Source organism: Salvelinus fontinalis, unplaced genomic scaffold (assembly GCF_029448725.1).
Source record: "Salvelinus fontinalis isolate EN_2023a unplaced genomic scaffold, ASM2944872v1 scaffold_0105, whole genome shotgun sequence".
In the NCBI taxonomy this organism is placed as follows: domain Eukaryota; kingdom Metazoa; phylum Chordata; class Actinopteri; order Salmoniformes; family Salmonidae; genus Salvelinus; species Salvelinus fontinalis.
The window spans coordinates 268,471-290,317 of record NW_026600314.1 but is presented as its reverse complement, the minus strand read 5'-3'; the positions used below and the strand labels follow the sequence as shown (position 1 = coordinate 290,317).

At 48.1% G+C, this 21,847-nt stretch overlaps 1 protein-coding gene across 1 annotated transcript in view; it reads right to left on the bottom strand.

Moving 5' to 3' along the window:
- dnaaf9 (dynein axonemal assembly factor 9) overlaps nucleotides 1-21,847 on the bottom strand; it is a 194,146-nt gene that overhangs the window by 74,442 nt on the left and 97,857 nt on the right. Inside the window, exon 20 of the mRNA XM_055911908.1 lies at nucleotides 17,721-17,824. Coding sequence (XP_055767883.1) covers nucleotides 17,721-17,824 — 104 coding nt within the window. The remainder of the gene's footprint in view (nucleotides 1-17,720; nucleotides 17,825-21,847) is intronic.

The window sequence follows — 21,847 nt, the reverse complement described above, 5'->3', positions numbered from 1 at the left end:
CCCCCGCTTCTCCTTCACTGATGTTCTGAAAGAGCTGCAAAATCTGGATCCCTACAAATCAGCTGGGCTAGACAATCTGGACGCTCTCTTCCTAAAACTATTCGTCGCCATTGTTGCAACGCCTGTAACTAGTCTGTTCAACCTCTCTTTCGTATCGTCTGAGATTCCTAAAGATTGGAAAGCTGCCGTGGTCATCCCCCTCTTTAAAGAGTGAGACACTCTAGATCCAAACTGCTACAGACCTATATCTATCCTACCCTGCCTTTCTAAGGTCTTCGAAAGCCAAGTTAACAAACAGATCACCGACCATTTCGAATCCCACCGTACCTTCTCTGCTATGCAATCTGGTTTCAGAGCTGGTCACGGGTACACCTCAGCCACGCTCAAGATCCTAAACGATATAACTGCCATCAATAAAAGACAGTACTGTGCAGCCGTCTTCATCGACCTAATGGTGTTGATGTGAGCCATGACCAGCCTTTCAAAGCATTTCATGGCTACAGACATGAGTGCTACGGGTCAGTAGTAATTTAGGCACGCTACCTTAGTGTTCTTGTGCACAGGGACTATGGTGGTCTGCTTGAAACATGTTGGTATTACAAACTCAGTCAGGAACAGGTTGAAAATGTCAGTGAAGACACTTGCCAGTTGGTCAGCGCATGCTCGGAGTACACATCCTGGTCACCCATTTGGCCCTGCGGCATTGTGAATGTTGACCTGTTTAAAGGTCTTACTCACATTGTCTATGGAGAGCGTGATCACACAGTATTCCAGAACAGCTGGTGCTGTCATGCATGTTTCAGTTTCACTTGCCTCAAAGCGAGCATAGAAGTAGTTTAGCTCGTCTGGGTAGATTCGTGTCACTGAGCAGCTCGTGGCTGTGCTTTCCTTTGTAGTCTGTAATGGTTTATAAGTCCTGCCACATCCGACGAGCGTCAGAGCCGGTGTAGTACGATTCAATCTTAGTCCTGTATTGACGCTTTGCCTGTTTGATGGTTCGTCGGAGGGCATAGCGGGATTTCTTATAAGCTTCCGGGTTAGAGTCCCGCTCCTTGAAAGCGGCAGCTCTACCCTTTAGGGGCGGAAGGTTGGAGCGTTGGGCCAGTAACCGAAAGGTTGCTAGATCGAATCCCCGAGCTGACAAGGTAAAAATCTGTCGTTCTGCCCCTGAACAAGGCAGTTAACCCACTGTTCCTAGGCCGTCATTGTACATAATAATTGTTCTTAAATGACTTGCCTAGTTAAATAAAGGGAAAACATTTTTATTTTTTTATTTTTTTTATATCAGTGCGAATGTTGTCTGTAATCCATGGCTTTTTGGGGTATGTACGTACGGTCACTGTGGGGACGACGTCATCGATGCACTTATTGATGAAGCCAGTGACTGAAGTGGTATACTCCTCAATGCCATTGGAAGAATCCCAGAACATTTTCCAGTCTGTGATAGCAAAACAGTCCTGTAGCTTACCATCTGCTTCATCTAACCACTTTCTTATAGACCGTGCTTCCTGCTTTAGTTGTTGCTTGTAAACAGGAATCAGGAGGATATAACTATGATCAGATTTTCCAAATGGAGGGCGAGGGAGAGCTTTGTACGCGTCTCTGTGTGTGGAGTAAAGGTGGTCTAGAGTTTTCTTCCCTCTGGTTGCACATTTAACATGCTGGTAAAAATGAGGTAAAACTGATTTGAGTTTCCCTGCATTAAAGTCCCAGGCCACTAGGAGCGCCACCTCTGGGGGATTGTTTCCTGTTTGCTTATGGCCGTACACAGCTCATTGAGTGCGGTCTTAGTGCCAGCATCGGTCTGCGGTGGTATATAGACAGCTACAGAAAATATACAGTTGAAGTCAGAAGTTTACATACACTTAGGTTGGAGTCATTAAAACTCGTTTTTTCAACCACTCCACAAATTTCTTGTTAACAAACTATAGTTTTGGCAAGTCGGTTAGGACATCTACTTTGTGCATGACATGCCATTTTTCCAACAATTGTTTACAGATTATTTCACTTATAATTCACCGTATCACAATTCCAGTGGGTCAGAAGTTTACATACACTAAGTTGACTGTGCCTTTAAACAGCTTGGAAAATTCCAGAAAATGATGTCATGGCTTTAGAAGCTTCTGATAGGCTAATTGACATAATTGGAGTCAATTGGAGGTGTACCTGTGGATGTATTTCAAGGCCTACCTTCAAACTCAGTGCCTCTTTGCTTGACATCATAAGAAAATCAAAAGAAATCAGCCAAGACCCCAGAAAAAAAATTGTAGACCTTCACAAGTCTGGTTCACCCTTGGGAGCAATTTCCAAATGCCTGAAGGTACCACGTTCATCTGGACAAACAATAGTACGCAAGTATAAACACCATGGGACCACGCAGCCGTCATACCGTAAACTTCTGACTTCAACTGTATATTTTCCGTTTCCTTTTGGCTATTATCTGCAGCTCAATGATGAAAACATTGGATGAATGTGGCCTCCTGATGTGTTGTTGTGGACGTAGAACTTTCCATTTGGTTGTTTTTCTGTTGAAGAGTGATTTTGAGAGTATGTGAGCGGAGTTGAGCAGTCAGAAATCGCGCTCATATCTGGCGCTCAACGTCCTTTACAACTTCTCCGCTAAAAACCGCTCCTTGCTCACAGGATAAAAAACTGCAGCTCCAAATTCCCTCCATTCATTAAAATCACTATTTAACCAACAACAATCTATTATTGTGACTACCTGGACCTACCAGTTGCTCTTCAAGTATTGAAACCAAACCCTATGATTTGAATGAAAAGTATTTTAATAACCAACATGAAAAGGTGACTGTAAAGAAGCGCTTATTTGAAATAGGTTACATGTCATATTAAACAGCATATTAACACTAAATAGGTCAGGAGCCAGACAGGCAGACTAATGTATTATTTCAATGATTTCAAGGCTATATTCTTCAAAGGAATACATTATGAAGCAGTGCGACGCAACAGACTGGTAGGGACATGAAGCGCTCAGCATTTAAACAACATTTTGTTGTATTAAATCATTTTTGTCTATACATTGCACATATAGGCTGTGACTTACTGAGAATAAAATACAAATTAAAGAAAAATGCCTTGTTTGGCTCAGTCTACAGTTCATTTTTAGAAACACGAGTTTGGCCAGAGACTGGCTTCAGGTTCATGCGATGGTACCTGGAGAGCAGACCAGTCCAGGAAAAGACCCTCTTGGAGTTTGCAGAGCCACTGGGGATGATAAGCACCCTTCAGGCCACTCTGGCCAGGCTGGGCAGAGCCACTGGGGATGATAAGCACCCTTCAGGCCACTCTGGCCAGGCTGGGCAGAGCCACTGGGGATGATAAGCACCCTTCAGGCCACTCTGGCCAGGCTGGGCAGAGCCACTGGGGATGATAAGCACCCTTCAGGCCACTCTGGCCAGGCTGGGCAGAGCCACTGGGGATGATAAGCACCCTTCAGGCCACTCTGGCCAGGCTGGGCAGAGCCACTGGGGATGATAAGCACCCTTCAGGCCACTCTGGCCAGGCTGGGCAGAGCCACTGGGGATGATAAGCACCCTTCAGGCCACTCTGGCCAGGCTGGGCAGAGCCACTGGGGATGATAAGCACCCTTCAGGCCACTCTGGCCAGGCTGGGCAGAGCCACTGGGGATGATAAGCACCCTTCAGGCCACTCTGGCCAGGCTGGGCAGAGCCACTGGGGATGATAAGCACCCTTCAGGCCACTCTGGCCAGGCTGGGCAGAGCCACTGGGGATGATAAGCACCCTTCAGGCCACTCTGGCCAGGCTGGGCAGAGATGCACAGTTGTTTTCACATTTTTCTATGGGTAGGCCGAAAGGTTTTTAGGCAAAATAACCGTATCAAAACGAAAAGTTCCTTGAAAGAGGTAATATGTCAGGCCTACTGGGCCAAAATCTATTGTATAGATAATATAACTTTTAAGAGATCTGGTTTCTTTGTTTCTAAATACTTTGCTACAATGGCACACTTAGTTTTCTGTTCGCATATGTACATAGTAAGTACCACATCATGAATCTTTTCAGACTCTATAATGATTCTTTAGTTGTGGACATGACATCAACACACTCCCTCTCTTGGTCATCTTCCTCTTTTCTAAGTCACCCTCATTTAGAACCTGTGTATTTAATCAGTTTCTTTATGAAAATATTTAGTCAACTCCATGACAGTAGTTAAAGCAAGGGGCTATAGCAAAACACACAAGAAGGCTACAAATGCATGCTGGGCTAAGCATGCCCCAAGCTCACTGTGCATTTCGGATGGAATCAAGGCATCAGAATGTACCAGAGGCTTTAGAATGTACCAGAGGCTTTAGAATGTACCAGAGGCATCGGAATGTACCAGATGCATTGGAATGTACCAGAGGCATCGGAATGTACCAGAGGCTTTAGAATGTACCAGAGGCATCGGAATGTACCAGATGCATCGGAATGTACCAGAGGCATTGGAATGTACCAGATGCATTGGAATGTACCAGATGCATTGGAATGTACCAGAGGCATCAGAATGTACCAGAGGCTTTAGAATGTACCAGAGGCATTGGAATGTACCAGATGCATTGGAATGTACCAGATGCATTGGAATGTACCAGAGGCATCGGAATGTACCAGAGGCATTAGAATGTACCAGAGGCTTTAGAATGTACCAGAGGCTTTAGAATGTACCAGAGGCTTTAGAATGTACCAGATGCATTGGAATGTACCAGAGGCTTTAGAATGTACCAGAGGCATTGGAATGTACCAGATGCATTGGAATGTACCAGAGGCTTTAGAATGTACCAGAGGCTTTAGAATGAACCAGAGGCTTTAGAATGTACCAGAGGCATTGGAATGTACCAGATGCATTGGAATGTACCAGAGGCTTTAGAATGTACCAGAGGCATTGGAATGTACCAGATGCATTGGAATGTACCAGAGGCTTTAGAATGTACCAGAGGCTTTAGAATGTACCAGATGCATCGGAATGTACCAGAGGCATCAGAATGTACCAGAGGCTTTAGAATGTACCAGAGGCTTTAGAATGTACCAGAGGCATTGGAATGTACCAGAGGCTTTAGAATGTACCAGAGGCTTTAGAATGTACCAGAGGCTTTAGAATGTACCAGAGGCTTTAGAATGTACCAGAGGCATCAGAATGTACCAGAGGCATCAGAATGTACCAGAGGCTTTAGAATGTACCAGAGGCTTTAGAATGTACCAGAGGCATTAGAATGTACCAGAGGCTTTAGAATGTACCAGAGGCTTTAGAATGTACCAGAGGCATCAGAATGTACCAGAGGCATCAGAATGTACCAGAGGCATCAGAATGTACCAGAGGCATCAGAATGTACCAGAGGCATCAGAATGTACCAGAGGCTTTAGAATGTACCAGAGGCTTTAGAATGTACCAGAGGCATCAGAATGTACCAGAGGCATCAGAATGTACCAGAGGCATCAGAATGTACCAGAGGCATCAGAATGTACCAGAGGCTTTAGAATGTACCAGAGGCATCAGAATGTACCAGAGGCATCAGAATGTACCAGAGGCATCAGAATGTACCAGAGGCATCAGAATGTACCAGAGGCATCAGAATGTACCAGAGGCTTTAGAATGTACCAGAGGCATCAGAATGTACCAGAGGCATCAGAATGTACCAGAGGCTTTAGAATGTACCAGAGGCTTTAGAATGTACCAGAGGCTTTAGAATGTACCAGAGGCATCAGAATGTACCAGAGGCTTTAGAATGTACCAGAGGCTTTAGAATGTACCAGAGGCTTTAGAATGTACCAGAGGCTTTAGAATGTACCAGAGGCTTTAGAATGTACCAGAGGCTTTAGAATGTACCAGAGGCTTTAGAATGTACCAGAGGCATCAGAATGTACCAGAGGCTTTAGAATGTACCAGAGGCTTTAGAATGTACCAGAGGCTTTAGAATGTACCAGAGGCTTTAGAATGTACCAGAGGCATCAGAATGTACCAGAGGCATCAGAATGTACCAGAGGCTTTAGCATGTACCAGAGGCTTTAGAATGTACCAAAGGCATCAGAATGTACCAGAGGCATCAGAATGTACCAGAGGCTTTAGAATGTACCAGAGGCTTTAGAATGTACCAGAGGCTTTAGAATGTACCAGAGGCATCAGAATGTACCAGAGGCTTTAGAATGTACCAGAGGCTTTAGAATGTACCAGAGGCTTTAGAATGTACCAGAGGCTTTAGAATGTACCAGAGGCATCAGAATGTACCAGAGGCTTTAGAATGTACCAGAGGCTTTAGAAAGTACCAGAGGCTTTAGAATGTACCAGAGGCATCAGAATGTACCAGAGGCATCAGAATGTACCAGAGGCTTTAGAATGTACCAGAGGCATCAGAATGTACCAGAGGCATCAGAATGTACCAGAGGCTTTAGAATGTACCAGAGGCTTTAGAATGTACCAGAGGCATCAGAATGTACCAGAGGCATCAGAATGTACCAGAGGCTTTAGAATGTACCAGAGGCTTTAGAATGTACCAGAGGCATCAGAATGTACCAGATGCATCAGAATGTACCAGATGCATCAGAATGTACCAGATGCATCAGAATGTACCAGATGCATCAGAATGTACCAGATGCATCAGAATGTACGAGAGGCTTTAGAATGTACCAGATGCATCAGAATGTACCAGATGCATCAGAATGTACCAGAGGCATCAGAATGTACCAGAGGCATCAGAATGTACCAGAGGCTTTAGAATGTACCAGAGGCTTTAGAATGTACCAGAGGCTTTAGAATGTACCAGAGGCTTTAGAATGTACCAGAGGCTTTAGAATGTACCAGAGGCATCAGAATGTACCAGAGGCATCAGAATGTACCAGAGGCTTTAGAATGTACCAGAGGCATCAGAATGTACCAGAGGCATCAGAATGTACCAGAGGCATCAGAATGTACCAGAGGCTTAAGAATGTACCAGAGGCTTTAGAATGTACCAGAGGCTTTAGAATGTACCAGAGGCATCAGAATGTACCAGAGGCTTTAGAATGTACCAGAGGCATCAGAATGTACCAGAGGCTTAAGAATGTACCAGAGGCTTTAGAATGTACCATAGGCATCAGAATGTACCAGAGGCATCAGAATGTACCAGAGGCTTTGGAATGTACCAGAGGCTTTAGAATGTACCAGAGGCATCAGAATGTACCAGAGGCTTTGGAATGTACCAGAGGCTTTAGAATGTACCAGAGGCATCAGAATGTACCAGAGGCTTTGGAATGTACCAGAGGCTTTGGAATGTACCAGAGGCTTTAGAATGTACCAGAGGCTTTAGAATGTACCAGAGGCATCAGAATGTACCAGAGGCATCAGAATGTACCAGAGGCTTTAGAATGTACCAGAGGCTTTAGAATGTACCAGAGGCTTTAGAATGTACCAGAGGCATCAGAATGTACCAGAGGCTTTAGAATGTACCAGAGGCTTTAGAATGTACCAGAGGCTTTAGAATGTACCAGAGGCATCAGAATGTACCAGAGGCTTTAGAATGTACCAGAGGCTTTAGAAAGTACCAGAGGCTTTAGAATGTACCAGAGGCATCAGAATGTACCAGAGGCATCAGAATGTACCAGAGGCTTTAGAATGTACCAGAGGCATCAGAATGTACCAGAGGCATCAGAATGTACCAGAGGCTTTAGAATGTACCAGAGGCTTTAGAATGTACCAGAGGCATCAGAATGTACCAGAGGCATCAGAATGTACCAGAGGCTTTAGAATGTACCAGAGGCTTTAGAATGTACCAGAGGCATCAGAATGTACCAGATGCATCAGAATGTACCAGATGCATCAGAATGTACCAGATGCATCAGAATGTACGAGAGGCTTTAGAATGTACCAGATGCATCAGAATGTACCAGATGCATCAGAATGTACCAGAGGCATCAGAATGTACCAGAGGCATCAGAATGTACCAGAGGCTTTAGAATGTACCAGAGGCTTTAGAATGTACCAGAGGCTTTAGAATGTACCAGAGGCTTTAGAATGTACCAGAGGCTTTAGAATGTACCAGAGGCTTTAGAATGTACCAGAGGCATCAGAATGTACCAGAGGCATCAGAATGTACCAGAGGCTTTAGAATGTACCAGAGGCATCAGAATGTACCAGAGGCATCAGAATGTACCAGAGGCATCAGAATGTACCAGAGGCTTAAGAATGTACCAGAGGCTTTAGAATGTACCAGAGGCTTTAGAATGTACCAGAGGCATCAGAATGTACCAGAGGCTTTAGAATGTACCATAGGCATCAGAATGTACCAGAGGCATCAGAATGTACCAGAGGCTTTGGAATGTACCAGAGGCTTTAGAATGTACCAGAGGCATCAGAATGTACCAGAGGCTTTGGAATGTACCAGAGGCTTTAGAATGTACCAGAGGCATCAGAATGTACCAGAGGCTTTAGAATGTACCAGAGGCATCAGAATGTACCAGAGGCTTTGGAATGTACCAGAGGCTTTAGAATGTACCAGAGGCATTGGAATGTACCAGAGGCATCAGAATGTACCAGAGGCTTTGGAATGTACCAGAGGCTTTAGAATGTACCAGAGGCTTTAGAATGTACCAGAGGCATCAGAATGTACCAGAGGCTTTAGAATGTACCAGAGGCATCAGAATGTACCAGAGGCTTTAGAATGTACCAGAGGCTTTAGAATGTACCAGAGGCATCAGAATGTACCAGAGGCATTCTGGTAGAGAAACATACCAGGTCACTATAGGGAACAGAATGCCCTCTGGGAGACAGCCCATGTGTTCTGATAGAGAAACGTACCAGGTCACTATAGGAAACACAATGCCCTCTGGGAGACAGCCCATGTGTTCTGATAGAGAAACATAACAGGTCACTATAGGAAACACAATGCCCTCTGGGAGACAGCCCATGTAACTCCAAGTGTTCTGATAGAGAAACATACCAGGTCACTATAGGAAACAGAATGCCCTCTGGGAGACAGCCCATGTGTTCTGATAGAGAAACATACCAGGTCACTATAGGAAACACAATGCCCTCTGGGAGACAGCCCATGTGTTCTGATAGAGAAACATACCAGGTCACTATAGGAAACACAATGCCCTCTGGGAGACAGCCCATGTAACTCCATGTGTTCTGATAGAGAAACGTACCAGGTCACTATAGGAAACACAATGCCCTCTGGGAGACAGCCCATGTGTTCTGATAGAGAAACGTACCAGGTCACTATAGGAAACAGAATGCCCTCTGGGAGACAGCCCATGTGTTCTGATAGAGAAACGTACCAGGTCACTATAGGAAACAGAATGCCCTCTGGGAGACAGCCCATGTGTTCTGATAGAGAAACATACCAGGTCACTATAGGAAACACAATGCCCTCTGGGAGACAGCCCATGTAACTCCAAGTGTTCTGATAGAGAAACATACCAGGTCACTATAGGAAACAGAATGCCCTCTGGGAGACAGCCCATGTGTTCTGATAGAGAAACGTACCAGGTCACTATAGGAAACACAATGCCCTCTGGGAGACAGCCCATGTGTTCTGATAGAGAAACATACCAGGTCACTATAGGAAACACAATGCCCTCTGGGAGACAGCCCATGTGTTCTGATAGAGAAACATACCAGGTCACTATAGGAAACACAATGCCCTCTGGGAGACAGCCCATGTAACTCCAAGTGTTCTGATAGAGAAACATACCAGGTCACTATAGGAAACACAATGCCCTCTGGGAGACAGCCCATGTAACTCCAAGTGTTCTGATAGAGAAACATACCAGGTCACTATAGGAAACACAATGCCCTCTGGGAGACAGCCCATGTGTTCTGATAGAGAAACATACCAGGTCACTATAGGAAACAGAATGCCCTCTGGGAGACAGCCCATGTGTTCTGATAGAGAAACGTACCAGGTCACTATAGGAAACACAATGCCCTCTGGGAGACAGCCCATGTGTTCTGATAGAGAAACATACCAGGTCACTATAGGAAACACAATGCCCTCTGGGAGACAGCCCATGTGTTCTGATAGAGAAACATACCAGGTCACTATAGGAAACACAATGCCCTCTGGGAGACAGCCCATGTGTTCTGATAGAGAAACATACCAGGTCACTATAGGAAACACAATGCCCTCTGGGAGACAGCCCATGTGTTCTGATAGAGAAACATACCAGGTCACTATAGGAAACACAATGCCCTCTGGGAGACAGCCCATGTGTTCTGATAGAGAAACGTACCAGGTCACTATAGGAAACACAATGCCCTCTGGGAGACAGCCCATGTAACTCCATGTGTTCTGATAGAGAAACGTACCAGGTCACTATAGGAAACACAATGCCCTCTGGGAGACAGCCCATGTAACTCCATGTGTTCTGATAGAGAAACATACCAGGTCACTATAGGAAACACAATGCCCTCTGGGAGACAGCCCATGTAACTCCATGTGTTCTGATAGAGAAACATACCAGGTCACTATAGGAAACACAATGCCCTCTGGGAGACAGCCCATGTAACTCCATGTGTTCTGATAGAGAAACATACCAGGTCACTATAGGAAACACAATGCCCTCTGGGAGACAGCCCATGTAACTCCATGTGTTCTGATAGAGAAACGTACCAGGTCACTATAGGAAACACAATGCCCTCTGGGAGACAGCCCATGTAACTCCATGTGTTCTGATAGAGAAACGTACCAGGTCACTATAGGAAACACAATGCCCTCTGGGAGACAGCCCATGTAACTCCATGTGTTCTGATAGAGAAACATACCAGGTCACTATAGGAAACAGAATGCCCTCTGGGAGACAGCCCATGTGTTCTGATAGAGAAACATACCAGGTCACTATAGGAAACACAATGCCCTCTGGGAGACAGCCCATGTGTTCTGATAGAGAAACATACCAGGTCACTATAGGAAACAGAATGCCCTCTGGGAGACAGCCCATGTGTTCTGATAGAGAAACATACCAGGTCACTATAGGAAACAGAATGCCCTCTGGGAGACAGCCCATGTAACTCCAAGTGTTCTGATAGAGAAACATACCAGGTCACTATAGGAAACAGAATGCCCTCTGGGAGACAGCCCATGTAACTCCAAGTGTTCTGATAGAGAAACATACCAGGTCACTATAGGAAACACAATGCCCTCTGGGAGACAGCCCATGTGTTCTGATAGAGAAACATACCAGGTCACTATAGGAAACACAATGCCCTCTGGGAGACAGCCCATGTGTTCTGATAGAGAAACATACCAGGTCACTATAGGAAACACAATGCCCTCTGGGAGACAGCCCATGTGTTCTGATAGAGAAACGTACCAGGTCACTATAGGAAACACAATGCCCTCTGGGAGACAGCCCATGTAACTCCATGTGTTCTGATAGAGAAACGTACCAGGTCACTATAGGAAACAGAATGCCCTCTGGGAGACAGCCCATGTAACTCCAAGTGTTCTGATAGAGAAACATACCAGGTCACTATAGGAAACACAATGCCCTCTGGGAGACAGCCCATGTGTTCTGATAGAGAAACATACCAGGTCACTATAGGAAACACAATGCCCTCTGGGAGACAGCCCATGTGTTCTGATAGAGAAACATACCAGGTCACTATAGGAAACACAATGCCCTCTGGGAGACAGCCCATGTGTTCTGATAGAGAAACGTACCAGGTCACTATAGGAAACACAATGCCCTCTGGGAGACAGCCCATGTAACTCCATGTGTTCTGATAGAGAAACGTACCAGGTCACTATAGGAAACAGAATGCCCTCTGGGAGACAGCCCATGTAACTCCATGTGTTCTGATAGAGAAACATACCAGGTCACTATAGGAAACAGAATGCCCTCTGGGAGACAGCCCATGTGTTCTGATAGAGAAACATACCAGGTCACTATAGGAAACAGAATGCCCTCTGGGAGACAGCCCATGTAACTCCATGTGTTCTGATAGAGAAACGTACCAGGTCACTATAGGAAACAGAATGCCCTCTGGGAGACAGCCCATGTGTTCTGATAGAGAAACATACCAGGTCACTATAGGAAACAGAATGCCCTCTGGGAGACAGCCCATGTGTTCTGATAGAGAAACATACCAGGTCACTATAGGAAACAGAATGCCCTCTGGGAGACAGCCCATGTGTTCTGATAGAGAAACATACCAGGTCACTATAGGAAACACAATGCCCTCTGGGAGACAGCCCATGTAACTCCATGTGTTCTGATAGAGAAACGTACCAGGTCACTATAGGAAACACAATGCCCTCTGGGAGACAGCCCATGTGTTCTGATAGAGAAACGTACCAGGTCACTATAGGAAACAGAATGCCCTCTGGGAGACAGCCCATGTGTTCTGATAGAGAAACGTACCAGGTCACTATAGGAAACAGAATGCCCTCTGGGAGACAGCCCATGTAACTCCATGTGTTCTGATAGAGAAACATACCAGGTCACTATAGGAAACAGAATGCCCTCTGGGAGACAGCCCATGTGTTCTGATAGAGAAACATACCAGGTCACTATAGGAAACAGAATGCCCTCTGGGAGACAGCCCATGTGTTCTGATAGAGAAACATACCAGGTCACTATAGGAAACACAATGCCCTCTGGGAGACAGCCCATGTGTTCTGATAGAGAAACATACCAGGTCACTATAGGAAACAGAATGCCCTCTGGGAGACAGCCCATGTGTTCTGATAGAGAAACGTACCAGGTCACTATAGGAAACAGAATGCCCTCTGGGAGACAGCCCATGTGTTCTGATAGAGAAACATACCAGGTCACTATAGGAAACACAATGCCCTCTGGGAGACAGCCCATGTGTTCTGGTAGAGAAACATACCAGGTCACTATAGGAAACAGAATGCCCTCTGGGAGACAGCCCATGTGTTCTGATAGAGAAACATACCAGGTCACTATAGGAAACAGAATGCCCTCTGGGAGACAGCCCATGTAACTCCATGTGTTCTGATAGAGAAACATACCAGGTCACTATAGGAAACACAATGCCCTCTGGGAGACAGCCCATGTGTTCTGATAGAGAAACATACCAGGTCACTATAGGAAACACAATGCCCTCTGGGAGACAGCCCATGTGTTCTGATAGAGAAACATACCAGGTCACTATAGGAAACACAATGCCCTCTGGGAGACAGCCCATGTGTTCTGATAGAGAAACATACCAGGTCACTATAGGAAACAGAATGCCCTCTGGGAGACAGCCCATGTGTTCTGATAGAGAAACGTACCAGGTCACTATAGGAAACAGAATGCCCTCTGGGAGACAGCCCATGTGTTCTGATAGAGAAACATACCAGGTCACTATAGGAAACACAATGCCCTCTGGGAGACAGCCCATGTGTTCTGATAGAGAAACATACCAGGTCACTATAGGAAACACAATGCCCTCTGGGAGACAGCCCATGTGTTCTGATAGAGAAACATACCAGGTCACTATAGGAAACACAATGCCCTCTGGGAGACAGCCCATGTGTTCTGATAGAGAAACGTACCAGGTCACTATAGGAAACAGAATGCCCTCTGGGAGACAGCCCATGTAACTCCATGTGTTCTGATAGAGAAACGTACCAGGTCACTATAGGAAACACAATGCCCTCTGGGAGACAGCCCATGTGTTCTGATAGAGAAACATACCAGGTCACTATAGGAAACAGAATGCCCTCTGGGAGACAGCCCATGTGTTCTGATAGAGAAACATACCAGGTCACTATAGGAAACAGAATGCCCTCTGGGAGACAGCCCATGTGTTCTGATAGAGAAACATACCAGGTCACTATAGGAAACAGAATGCCCTCTGGGAGACAGCCCATGTGTTCTGATAGAGAAACATACCAGGTCACTATAGGAAACACAATGCCCTCTGGGAGACAGCCCATGTAACTCCATGTGTTCTGATAGAGAAACGTACCAGGTCACTATAGGAAACAGAATGCCCTCTGGGAGACAGCCCATGTGTTCTGATAGAGAAACATACCAGGTCACTATAGGAAACAGAATGCCCTCTGGGAGACAGCCCATGTGTTCTGATAGAGAAACGTACCAGGTCACTATAGGAAACACAATGCCCTCTGGGAGACAGCCCATGTGTTCTGATAGAGAAACATACCAGGTCACTATAGGGAACACAATGCCCTCTGGGAGACAGCCCATGTGTTCTGATAGAGAAACGTACCAGGTCACTATAGGAAACACAATGCCCTCTGGGAGACAGCCCATGTAACTCCAAGTGTTCTGATAGAGAAACATACCAGGTCACTATAGGAAACACAATGCCCTCTGGGAGACAGCCCATGTAACTCCATGTGTTCTGATAGAGAAACGTACCAGGTCACTATAGGAAACAGAATGCCCTCTGGGAGACAGCCCATGTGTTCTGATAGAGAAACATACCAGGTCACTATAGGAAACACAATGCCCTCTGGGAGACAGCCCATGTGTTCTGATAGAGAAACGTACCAGGTCACTATAGGAAACACAATGCCCTCTGGGAGACAGCCCATGTGTTCTGATAGAGAAACGTACCAGGTCACTATAGGAAACACAATGCCCTCTGGGAGACAGCCCATGTGTTCTGATAGAGAAACGTACCAGGTCACTATAGGGAACACAATGCCCTCTGGGAGACAGCCCATGTGTTCTGATAGAGAAACATACCAGGTCACTATAGGAAACAGAATGCCCTCTGGGAGACAGCCCATGTGTTCTGATAGAGAAACATACCAGGTCACTATAGGAAACACAATGCCCTCTGGGAGACAGCCCATGTGTTCTGGTAGAGAAACATACCAGGTCACTATAGGAAACACAATGCCCTCTGGGAGACAGCCCATGTAACTCCATGTGTTCTGATAGAGAAACATACCAGGTCACTATAGGAAACAGAATGCCCTCTGGGAGACAGCCCATGTAACTCCATGTGTTCTGATAGAGAAACGTACCAGGTCACTATAGGAAACACAATGCCCTCTGGGAGACAGCCCATGTGTTCTGATAGAGAAACGTACCAGGTCACTATAGGAAACACAATGCCCTCTGGGAGACAGCCCATGTGTTCTGATAGAGAAACATACCAGGTCACTATAGGGAACAGAATGCCCTCTGGGAGACAGCCCATGTGTTCTGATAGAGAAACATACCAGGTCACTATAGGAAACACAATGCCCTCTGGGAGACAGCCCATGTGTTCTGATAGAGAAACATACCAGGTCACTATAGGAAACACAATGCCCTCTGGGAGACAGCCCATGTGTTCTGATAGAGAAACGTACCAGGTCACTATAGGAAACAGAATGCCCTCTGGGAGACAGCCCATGTAACTCCAAGTGTTCTGATAGAGAAACGTACCAGGTCACTATAGGAAACACAATGCCCTCTGGGAGACAGCCCATGTGTTCTGATAGAGAAACATACCAGGTCACTATAGGAAACAGAATGCCCTCTGGGAGACAGCCCATGTAACTCCATGTGTTCTGATAGAGAAACATACCAGGTCACTATAGGAAACAGAATGCCCTCTGGGAGACAGCCCATGTGTTCTGATAGAGAAACATACCAGGTCACTATAGGAAACACAATGCCCTCTGGGAGACAGCCCATGTGTTCTGATAGAGAAACGTACCAGGTCACTATAGGAAACAGAATGCCCTCTGGGAGACAGCCCATGTGTTCTGATAGAGAAACATACCAGGTCATATAGGAAACACAATGCCCTCTGGGAGACAGCCCATGTGTTCTGATAGAGAAACGTACCAGGTCACTATAGGAAACAGAATGCCCTCTGGGAGACAGCCCATGTGTTCTGATAGAGAAACATACCAGGTCACTATAGGAAACAGAATGCCCTCTGGGAGACAGCCCATGTGTTCTGATAGAGAAACATACCAGGTCACTATAGGAAACAGAATGCCCTCTGGGAGACAGCCCATGTGTTCTGATAGAGAAACGTACCAGGTCACTATAGGAAACACAATGCCCTCTGGGAGACAGCCCATGTGTTCTGATAGAGAAACATACCAGGTCACTATAGGAAACACAATGCCCTCTGGGAGACAGCCCATGTAACTCCAAGTGTTCTGATAGAGAAACATACCAGGTCACTATAGGAAACAGAATGCCCTCTGGGAGACAGCCCATGTGTTCTGATAGAGAAACATACCAGGTCACTATAGGAAACAGAATGCCCTCTGGGAGACAGCCCATGTGTTCTGATAGAGAAACATACCAGGTCACTATAGGAAACACAATGCCCTCTGGGAGACAGCCCATGTGTTCTGATAGAGAAACATACCAGGTCACTATAGGAAACAGAATGCCCTCTGGGAGACAGCCCATGTGTTCTGATAGAGAAACATACCAGGTCACTATAGGGAACAGAATGCCCTCTGGGAGACAGCCCATGTGTTCTGATAGAGAAACATACCAGGTCACTATAGGAAACAGAATGCCCTCTGGGAGACAGCCCATGTGTTCTGATAGAGAAACATACCAGGTCACTATAGGGAACAGAATGCCCTCTGGGAGACAGCCCATGTGTTCTGATAGAGAAACGTACCAGGTCACTATAGGAAACAGAATGCCCTCTGGGAGACAGCCCATGTAACTCCATGTGTTCTGATAGAGAAACGTACCAGGTCACTATAGGAAACACAATGCCCTCTGGGAGACAGCCCATGTAACTCCATGTGTTCTGATAGAGAAACGTACCAGGTCACTATAGGAAACACAATGCCCTCTGGGAGACAGCCCATGTAACTCCATGTGTTCTGATAGAGAAACGTACCAGGTCACTATAGGAAACACAATGCCCTCTGGGAGACAGCCCATGTGTTCTGATAGAGAAACATACCAGGTCACTATAGGAAACAGAATGCCCTCTGGGAGACAGCCCATGTGTTCTGATAGAGAAACATACCAGGTCACTATAGGAAACACAATGCCCTCTGGGAGACAGCCCATGTGTTCTGATAGAGAAACATACCAGGTCACTATAGGAAACAGAATGCCCTCTGGGAGACAGCCCATGTGTTCTGATAGAGAAACATACCAGGTCACTATAGGAAACACAATGCCCTCTGGGAGACAGCCCATGTAACTCCATGTGTTCTGATAGAGAAACGTACCAGGTCACTATAGGAAACAGAATGCCCTCTGGGAGACAGCCCATGTGTTCTGATAGAGAAACATACCAGGTCATATAGGAAACACAATGCCCTCTGGGAGACAGCCCATGTGTTCTGATAGAGAAACATACCAGGTCACTATAGGAAACACAATGCCCTCTGGGAGACAGCCCATGTGTTCTGATAGAGAAACATACCAGGTCACTATAGGAAACAGAATGCCCTCTGGGAGACAGCCCATGTGTTCTGATAGAGAAACATACCAGGTCACTATAGGAAACAGAATGCCCTCTGGGAGACAGCCCATGTCTTCTGGTAGAGAAACATACCAGGTCACTATAGGAAACACAATGCCCTCTGGGAGACAGCCCATGTGTTCTGATAGAGAAACATACCAGGTCACTATAGGAAACACAATGCCCTCTGGGAGACAGCCCATGTGTTCTGATAGAGAAACATACCAGGTCACTATAGGAAACAGAATGCCCTCTGGGAGACAGCCCATGTGTTCTGATAGAGAAACATACCAGGTCACTATAGGAAACAGAATGCCCTCTGGGAGACAGCCCATGTAACTCCATGTGTTCTGATAGAGAAACGTACCAGGTCATACAACTTGATAGTGCTGATGAGGCTCCTGGGTAGAGTGATGGTGCCGTACTGAGGATGGAGAAACAGGATCCCCTCTGTGAAGAAGCTCATCTTACCTGAAACACACAGACACAGGGGGTTACAGGCACATCATTCACATTAACTACAGACTAACTCATTAACTCATTCAATAACTGACACACTGACTGACTGGCTGGCTGGGTGGGTGGCTGACTGGCTGGCTGGCTGACTGGCTGACTGACTGACTGGCTGGGTGGCTGACTGGCTGGCTGGCTGGGTGGCTGACTGGCTGGCTGGCTGACTGGCTGACTGACTGGCTGGGTGGCTGACTGGCTGGCTGGCTGGCTGGGTGGCTGACTGGGTGGCTGACTGGGTGGCTGACTGGCTGACTGACTGGCTGACTGGCTGGCTGACTGGGTGGCTGACTGACTGGCTGACTGACTGGCTGACTGGGTGGCTGACTGGCTGACTGACTGACTGGGTGGCTGACTGGGTGGGTGGCTGACTGGCTGATTGGCTGACTGGGTGGGTGGCTGACTGGCTGACTGACTGGGTGGCTGACTGGCTGGCTGACTGACTGGCTGGCTGACTGGGTGGCTGACTGGCTGGCTGACTGGTTGACTGGGTGGGTGGCTGACTGGCTGGCTGACTGGCTGACTGGGTGGGTGGCTGACTGGGTGGGTGGGTGGGTGGCTGACTGGGTGGCTGACTGGGTGGCTGACTGGCTGACTGGGTGGCTGACTGGCTGACTGGGTGGGTGGCTGACTGGCTGGCTGACTGGCTGACTGGGTGGGTGGCTGACTGGGTGGGTGGGTGGCTGACTGGGTGGGTGGGTGGCTGACTGGGTGGGTGGCTGACTGGGTGGCTGGCTGGCTGGGTGGCTGACTGGCTGGCTGGGTGGCTGGCTGACTGGCTGACTGGGTGGCTGACTGGCTGGCTGACTGGCTGGGTGGCTGGCTGGCTGACTGGGTGGCTGACTGGGTGGCTGACTGGCTGGCTGACTGGGTGGCTGACTGGCTGGCTGACTGGCTGGCTGACTGGCTGGCTGGCTGACTGGCTGACTGACTGACTGGGTGGCTGACTGGGTGGGTGGCTGACTGGCTGACTGGGTGGGTGGCTGACTGGCTGGCTGACTGACTGGCTGGCTGACTGGCTGACTGGGTGGCTGACTGGGTGGGTGGCTGACTGGCTGATTGGCTGACTGGGTGGGTGGCTGACTGGGTGACTGACTGGGTGGCTGACTGGCTGACTGGGAGGCTGACTGGCTGGCTGACTGGCTGGCTGACTGGCTGGCTGACTGGCTGGCTGACTGGCTGACTGGCTGGCTGACTGGCTGGCTGACTGGGTGGGTGGCTGACTGGCTGGCTGACTGACTGGGTGGCTGACTGGGTGGGTGGGTGGCTGACTGGGTGGGTGGGTGGGTGGCTGACTGGGTGGCTGGCTGGCTGGGTGGCTGACTGGCTGGCTGACTGGCTGACTTACTGACTGACTGGCTGGCTGGGTGGCTGGCTGACTGACTGGCTGGCTGGCTGGGTGGCTGACTGGGTGGCTGGCTGGCTGGCTGACTGACTGGGTGGCTGGCTGGCTGACTGGCTGGGTGGCTGACTGGGTGGCTGACTGGGTGGCTGACTGGGTGGCTGACTGGGTGGCTGACTGGGTGGCTGACTGGCTGGCTGGCTGACTGGCTGACTGACTGGGTGGCTGACTGGGTGGGTGGCTGACTGGCTGACTGGCTGTTTGGGTGGGTGGCTGACTGGCTGGCTGACTGACTGGCTGGCTGACTGGCTGACTGGGTGGGTGGCTGACTGGCTGGCTGACTGGCTGGCTGACTGGGTGGGTGACTGACTGGCTGGCTGACTGGCTGACTGGGTGGGTGGCTGACTGGGTGGGTGGGTGGCTGACTGGGTGGGTGACTGACTGGGTGGCTGGCTGGCTGACTGGCTGACTGGCTGACTTACTGACTGACTGGCTGGCTGACTGGCTGGCTGGCTGACTGGGTGGCTTGCTGGCTGACTGACTGGCTGGCTGGGTGGCTGGCTGGCTGGCTGGCTGACTGGGTGGCTGGCTGGCTGACTGGCTGACTGGGTGGCTGGCTGGCTGACTGGGTGGCTGGCTGGCTGACTGACTGGCTGACTGGGTGGCTGGCTGGCTGGCTGGCTGACTGGGTGGCTGGCTGGCTGACTGGGTGGCTGGCTGGCTGACTGGGTGGCTGACTGGGTGGCTGGCTGACTGGGTGGCTGGCTGACTGGGTGGCTGACTGGGTGGCTGACTGACTGACTGGGTGCGTTCGAGTGGATCACTTTTTAATAGCCATTGTTCCTGTTCCCAGGAAAGCTAAGGTCACTGAGCTAAATGACTACTCACTTCTGTCATCATGAAGTGCTTTGAGAGACTAGTCAAGGATCATATCACCTCCACCCTACCAGCCACCCTAGACCCACTTCAGGTTGCATACCGTCCCAATAGATTCACAGACAACGAGATTCACAGACCACCCTGTGCAACTGGGTCCTGGACTTCCTGACGGGCCGCCCCCAGGTGGTGAGGGTACATCATCTCCACCCCGCTGATACTCAACACTGGGGCCCCACAAGGGTGTGTGCTCAGCCCCCTCCTGTACTCCCTGTTCACCCAGCTGACTGACTGAACTGACTGACTAACTGGCTGGACTGACTGACTGACAGACTGGACTGACTAACTGACTGACTGACTAACTGGCTGGACTGACTGACTGACTGACAGACTGGACTGACTAACTGACTGACTGACTGAACTGACTGACTGACTGGACTGACAGACTTGGCGGAACTGGACGAACTAGCTGACTGACTAACTGACTGACTGAACTGACTGACTAACTAACTGACTGACTGGACTGACTGACTAACTGACTGACTGACTGGACTGACTGACTAACTGACTGGACTGGACTGACTGAACTGACTGACTAACTAACTGACTGACTGGACTGACTAACTAACTGACTGAACTGACTGACTAACTAACTGACTGAACTGACTGACTAACTAACTGACTGACTGGACTGACTAACTAACTGACTGAACTGACTGACTGACTAACTGGCTGGACTGACTAACTAACTGACTGAACGACTAACTAACTGACTGAACTGACTGACTAACTAACTGCCTGACTAACTAACTGACTGACTAACTAACTGACTGACTAACTAACTGACTGACTAACTAACTGACTGAACTGACTGAACTGACTGACTGACTAACTAACTAACTGGCTGGACTGACTAACTGACTGACTGACTGACTGACTGAACTGACTGGACTGACTAACTAACTGACTGAACGACTAACTAACTGACTGACTGACTGACTGGACTGACTAACTAACTGACTGAACTGACTGGACTGACTAACTAACTGACTGAACGACTAACTAACTGACTGAACTGACTGACTAACTAACTGACTGACTAACTAACTGACTGAACTGACTGACTAACTAACTGACTGACTGGACTGACTGAACTGACTGACTGACTAACTAACTAACTACCTGGCTGGACTGACTAACTGACTGACTGACTGACTGACTGACTGGACTGACTGGCGGACTGACTGACTGACTGACTGACTGACTAACTGGCTGGACTGACTAACTGACTGACTGACTGACTGACTGACTGGCTGGACTGACTAACTGACTGACTGAACTGACTGGACTGACTAACTGACTGACTAACTGGCTGGACTGACTGACTGACTAACTGACTGACTGACTGGACTGACTGACTAACTGACTGACTGACTAACTGACTGACTGGACTGACTGAACTGACTGACTAACTAACTGACTGAACTGACTGACTAACTAACTGACTGACTGGACTGACTAACTAACTGACTGAACTGACTGACTAACTGGCTGGACTGACTAACTAACTGACTGACAGACTTGGCGGAACTGGACGAACTAGCTGGCTGGACTGACTGACTAACTGACTGACTGACTAACTGGCTGGACTGACTGACTGACTGACTAACTGGCTGGACTGACTAACTGACTGACTGACTAACTGACTGACTGACTGAACTGACTGGACTGACTAACTGACTGACTAACTGACTGACTAACTGGCT